Consider the following 5,801-nt stretch of genomic DNA (forward strand, 5'->3'; position numbering starts at 1 on the left):
AACCGCCGCCGGAAATCGCCTCACGGCGGCGGCCGGTCTCCAATGGCGCCCAAATTTACGCCCCTAAACCTTCTTCCCCTCCTCTTTCCAACCCCCAAAATAATTTCCTTCAATTCTTAGCCTAGCCTTTCGAATATCAAAAACAGTGACGTTGCCACCACCGTGCACGGCGGCGCCGTCACCCAAACCAACCCAAACTTACACCATATATCCTCCTCATCTCCTTCTTCATGAATCCATAGTTTATAACCCTCAAATATCACCCGATCCCCTCGAATTTCAGATCGAAGAATGATCCCGAACCCTAATTGCTATATGTTGGAGGCTTTTTTGATTTTGGGCTATAATAGCCCTTAATCATGTGTTTTCTTACGAAAACACATGATTAAGGACGGTTTTAACCCAAATAAGGCCAAGAAATCTACCAGAGTCGAGTCTGAATCCAAGTCCAGAGGTATTTCATCTTTCTTTTATTTTTTCTTCTGTTTTCTCTTTGTTTTAGATTTTTATTTTTTGTTGTTCTATTTTTGTTTATTTTTGGCATTCTGGTTCTTATTTTTGTTTGATCTAAGATTCTGGTTATAATTAGGTTTTTAAATTTTGTTCCTACTATGATATTTTGATTTCATATTCATTATAGTTGTTATATCATCTTGAATTATCTGCCTTGATTGTTAGTTTAGTGCTCTTTAGTTTAATAATAACAATTTTAGGACACGTTTTTTATTAGGATTAATTCAATTCATAAATTAGGTTTAATTAGATTTTTTGTAGTCCAGTATTGGATGTAATTTCATAATCAGGCAATTTGTCCAGTTAAGTTTGTTTTAGGGTCTGTTTTGATTGTGAACTATTGATTCTAGCTTTAGTTGGTTAATCATAGTTAGGAAACTGTTTGGTTATAGTTGTACGAGGTTAGTAATTTCAGGGGCAATCAAGGGTAGTTTAGGCATCTAAAATGGGCTGGTTTGTTAAGACATGGTAATTTTAGAACTCAAGTAAGGGTAGTATAGGCATTCCACAGGTAGGAAAACAAAGCTAGAACACCCTAGATCCTTCTAGAAGGGGTCTTAGTGTAAGTTTCAGCTTTTTAAAAGCAGTAACTTGAGAAACAAGCCATAAAATTAGGGATTAAAATATAATTTTTGAAAACAAAAAGGGGGGAAAATTAGTAAAAAACTTTCAGAACATTCTGCCCCCTTTCTTTGCCTATAAAAGGCAGCCCTAGTGCCTTGATTAACAAGTTTGGAACTCTCTGAAAAATTTCCAAAGTTTCAGCATCTAAGAACTTCCCCCCTAAAAGTATTCCACAGGCTGAAATTTGAATTTCAGATCCAAGTGTTGGTGACACCAAATTGTGATTGTGGGATGATGTAGTGCGAGATGTAACAATATCATTTGTGCTGGAATCAATTGGTACATGAATTTTCTACATTCAAATGCATTTGACGTAATGGAAAAGAAGGACTACCAAGATTAGGAAACAGATCATTAGAACTTGATTTTAGACTAAATGGAAAGATATTTTCATGAAATAATACATCTTTTGAAATGTGTATCCTTTTTGTGGCAAGATTTAACACCTTGTAGCCTTTTGTCCCAAAGGGGTATCCTAGGAAGCATGTGGAGTGGCTCTAGGTTCAAATTTGTCCTTGTGTGTTTTGAGAGTGGTTGGGAAGCAAAGGCAACCAAAACTCCTAAGATGTGAATAAAGTTTTCTGGTAGAGTAGTTCACATGGACACTTCTTTTTGATAGAGGATGATGGCAATCTATTTATTAGGTAGGTAGAGGTAAGTATGCATTCTCCCCAGTATTGCAAGGATACCTTGGACTGGTATAGCAAAGCTCTGGTTGTTTCAAGGAGATATTTGTATTTTCTCTCTACTATCCCATTTTGTTGGGGAGTATGAGGGCAAGTCTTTTGATGTATGATTCCTTTACTTTGGAAAACATGGTGCTGGCAGCATGGACAAACTCCAGACCATTGTTTGTCCTAACTGTTTTGATGGTAGTTTGGAATTGATTTTCTACCATAGCAACAAATGCTTTGATAATGTGTAGAGCATTGATCTTGCAAGTGAGAAGATGTGTCCATGTGGACCTACTGTAATCATCTACAAGAGTGATGAAATATTTGTATCCATCATAGGTTTGAATGTGATAGGGACCCCAGAGATCCACATGTAACAGTTCAAAGATTTTAAGTGTTTTTTTGGTACTTTGTGGGAAAAGGGATCTACTCTGCCTGGCCATTGGACGGACAGGGCAGAAGAATGGTTGTTTTTGTGTAAAGGTAGTTGGGATAGCTGAGATGTCTCTCATTTTGACAAAAGGCACATGGCCTAGTCTATTATACTACAAGATGTCTATATTGCATTTCTCATAAGTAGATGTATTAGGAACAGGATCAGAATTACAAGATTCATGAGCATCAAAGGAAGGACAAGAAGAAACATTTGAAACAGGACATTCATTATTATTGTTTGATCTAGTCTTTAGTAGACTGCACTTTATTTCTATTGTGTGCGGAAGTGGATGCACAAGGTGCTGTGTGTGAGGTGTGTATCAAAGCAGTAGTGTCAAGTGCAGCATGTAAAATTGACTTACTTTTGCACGAGTTTGTACAATGAAAGTAAAGGTTGTCCCTCACTTCACCAATCTCCAGTGGCCTCTTCAGTGAAGGGCCCTGTAGAAGAAGACAGGAGAATTTTGTAAATACAACAATGCAATCTAATTGCACAGTTAGGGAATGAACAGAGATCAAGTTAAATTTGAAGCTGGGCACATAAAGTACTTTTTTCAGAATGAATTTTGGACTAAGGATCACATCACCAATAAGTGGCACCTTCACTTTGTATCCATTGGGTAGGGAAACTAAGTAGGGGTAGACTAAGGTCTTGATATTGCTTAGTAATTTCTTATTGAATGTCATATGATTTGTGGCCCTGGAATCGAGGATCCACTGATCAACATTTTAATCAAAACATTCACGCAATTGATTACCATGCTCAATAGAAGAAGAACAAGCAACTGTACCTGCAAAGTTCACAGCTCCTCCAGTCAGCTTCATGTCTCCAGATTTCTCCCTTGTGTTTGCTACTTGAAGCTTTTCCAGATTGTTGAAAAGTTTTCCATATTGCTCTTGAGTCAAGTGATGCATAATTCTTCCCTCTTCATGATGATCTCCTTCGACTTCTGAAGCATTAGATCCATCATTTGGTGCTCGAAATACATTTGATGCAATTCTCTTCCCTTTATTGTTGTTACCATAGCTTGGGTACCTTGAATTCTGAGGATACCCACGGAGTTTGAAACACTTATCCTTACTATGCCCTGGCTTCTTGCAGTAGTCGCAAAACAGGCGAGGTTTGTTCGAATTGTATCCTCCTCTATTCGCATTGTTTCCAGCATTTCTAGTATTGTATCCACTTGTGTTGTAATTGGTCCTAAAATTGTTATTTCCTGTACTTGCATTAAGAGATGCAGATTCCATCACAAACTGACTGTGTGGTTTAACTTTCCTCTGTTTCTCCTCTTGAATTAGTATGGAAAATGCTTGTGCAATACTAGGTAGTGGATTCATCATCAAAATACTACCTCTCACCACAGTGTACACCTTATTTAATCCCATTAAAAACTGAATTAACCTTCTATCATGTTCCGCTTTGTGCATGTTAGCCTTAGCTCCACAAGTGCAAGTGCAATTGCACTGGACATGTGCATTCAAGGTGTTAAGTTCTTCCCAAAGATTTTTCATTTTGGTATAGTACCCGGTGATGTCAAGAGTTCCTTGACTTAGATCACTAATTTCCTTCTGAAGCTGATATAATTTGGCACCGTTAGTTTGGTCATATCTATCTTCTAATTCCTGCCATAAGTCCTTCGCATCTTTGACATACTACAAACTGTCAGCTAAATATTTTGAAAGTGAGTTGAGAATCTAGGAGGTGACCATGTCGTCACATCGTTCCCATTGATCGAATGTGGCATGAGTTGGATCTGGCTTCTTAACCTTTCCAGTGATAAAACCGACCTTGTTCTTCATAGATAATGCCTTAAGTACTCCTCTTCTCCAGGATCTATAACCAATGTCGTCGAAAGCCGCCGGTACCAGCATCATTCCGGCGTTCTCTGACGGATGCATGTACATCGGGCTAGATGAATCTAGCGCTTCCTCATCCGTTGACATGATTCAGAGATGTAGAAATCGTCTCACTATCAGATAGCAATCAGGGATTAACAGAAATTTACCTTCTGTAATTTTGCCCTAATTGTAGCGAATCAAAAATTCTCAAAGAGGAGAAAACGAGAGGAAACTGAGTGAAGCTTTGACAGAAATCGACTGAATCGAGTGATTACGAAACAAATCGGAGCCTATGCTCTGATACCACAACAAAATGCAGAAGCTCAGCAATGGCGGCAAGCTCAGATTGATCTCTAATGGGTGAAGAAGAAAGAAGCTTCGAGAAACAGATGGAGGAGAGAAAAATAATTTTCGTCTTACATCAAAATATATGTACAATGTCTTATGTATATACACAACTAACTCCACTAACTATACTCACTACTTATTACAATGATAGCCTAACTAATTACAAAAATGGCCTATACAAAGAATAGCCTATGTAAATGTAAAGTAACTACAAAGTGGCTATCTGTTAAATAATCTGAACAGACGTTTTATCTGGTGTTGATCTTTATGTATTCCATTTGAGGTAGTATTCGGTTATTGAGGACTTCATATTTATTCTTCTGTTGAGGATCGTGTTATGCACATATATCTGTTTTGTTGCTTTTAGCTGCTATGCCTTATACTTATTTATTTTTATTATATCTCGTTCATTGGACCACCAATAGAATTAAGAATGAGAAGTGTGAACAGTCTATGCATTGAGCCCTAGTGCGAGCTAGATATCAAACGAACTTGAAGATTTATATTGGAATTTTTACCTCCTATAGCAAAGGTTAACACCTTATTTATTTTAAATAAATACTATTTTAAAAAATTATATTCTATATGTTGCGCCCCCTTTTTCCTCCCTTTTGACGGGGAAGTCCGGGTTTCGACATTCATGGGGGGTAATAACTTGTTTTCTTTTGGGAATTTGGATTTTGAAGAGTCGCCACCTAACGAATTATGGTGCGATAGGGCACCTAGAGTGATTAACTCTTAGATTGGTTTTCATTACCAGAGATTTAGGGTAAGGGCTCGAAATAACCTTGAGGGGAAGGTGTTAGGCACCCCTCTTGGTCCACAACGGTGGGTCCCGGCCGAACTTATACTTACGAATCAGTCCTTTTAACAAAAGACAATTTAGACGCATATTTGAAAATGAGGGCAGGTTAGGACATTATATGACTCAAATAAAGGAAAGACTTGAACAAATTGTGTACATATAGAAGTAAAGTTTAAGCAGGGAATTTGGGAAGGAGGGGTCCTAGGTTGGTTAGCCTACAGGATCACCCCACGCAATGCCCGGTAAACACTCCTCAATGAGGGGCTACACGTGACATTAACGCGTAGTCATCATATCCCTTTCTACACAACCCCTGTGAGTACGTGATTTTTGCCTCGCTCAAATATTCCTATAAAATTCATTAAAATTAGGATTTTTCTTTTATTATTTGAATTTTAGGGAATTAATTGTATGATTTTGTGATTATGTGCATTTCTGTGCATTTTTAATTGATACAACTCATAAAAAATACAAAAAAATAGCATACTTGCATTTTAGAACCTCATTTTAATATTTTTCGTTAGTTAATTAACATTACAAAATAAGAGAAATAACAAAATAGT

At 37.5% G+C, this 5,801-nt stretch overlaps 1 protein-coding gene across 1 annotated transcript; it reads right to left on the reverse strand.

Annotated features, from left to right (window-relative positions):
• Window positions 1-2,652: 2,652 nt before the first annotated feature.
• Window positions 2,653-4,190, reverse strand: LOC109221994. The gene is made up of 3 exons (XM_019386413.1): window positions 3,954-4,190; window positions 3,005-3,869; window positions 2,653-2,687 (listed from the first exon to the last, which is right to left on the reverse strand). Exons 1-3 carry the CDS (start codon window positions 4,188-4,190, stop codon window positions 2,653-2,655), a joined length of 1,137 nt encoding a protein of 378 aa, XP_019241958.1.
• Window positions 4,191-5,801: the final 1,611 nt, after the last annotated feature.

Source organism: Nicotiana attenuata, unplaced genomic scaffold (genome assembly GCF_001879085.1).
Source record: "Nicotiana attenuata strain UT unplaced genomic scaffold, NIATTr2, whole genome shotgun sequence".
Taxonomy (NCBI): Eukaryota; Viridiplantae; Streptophyta; class Magnoliopsida; order Solanales; family Solanaceae; genus Nicotiana; species Nicotiana attenuata.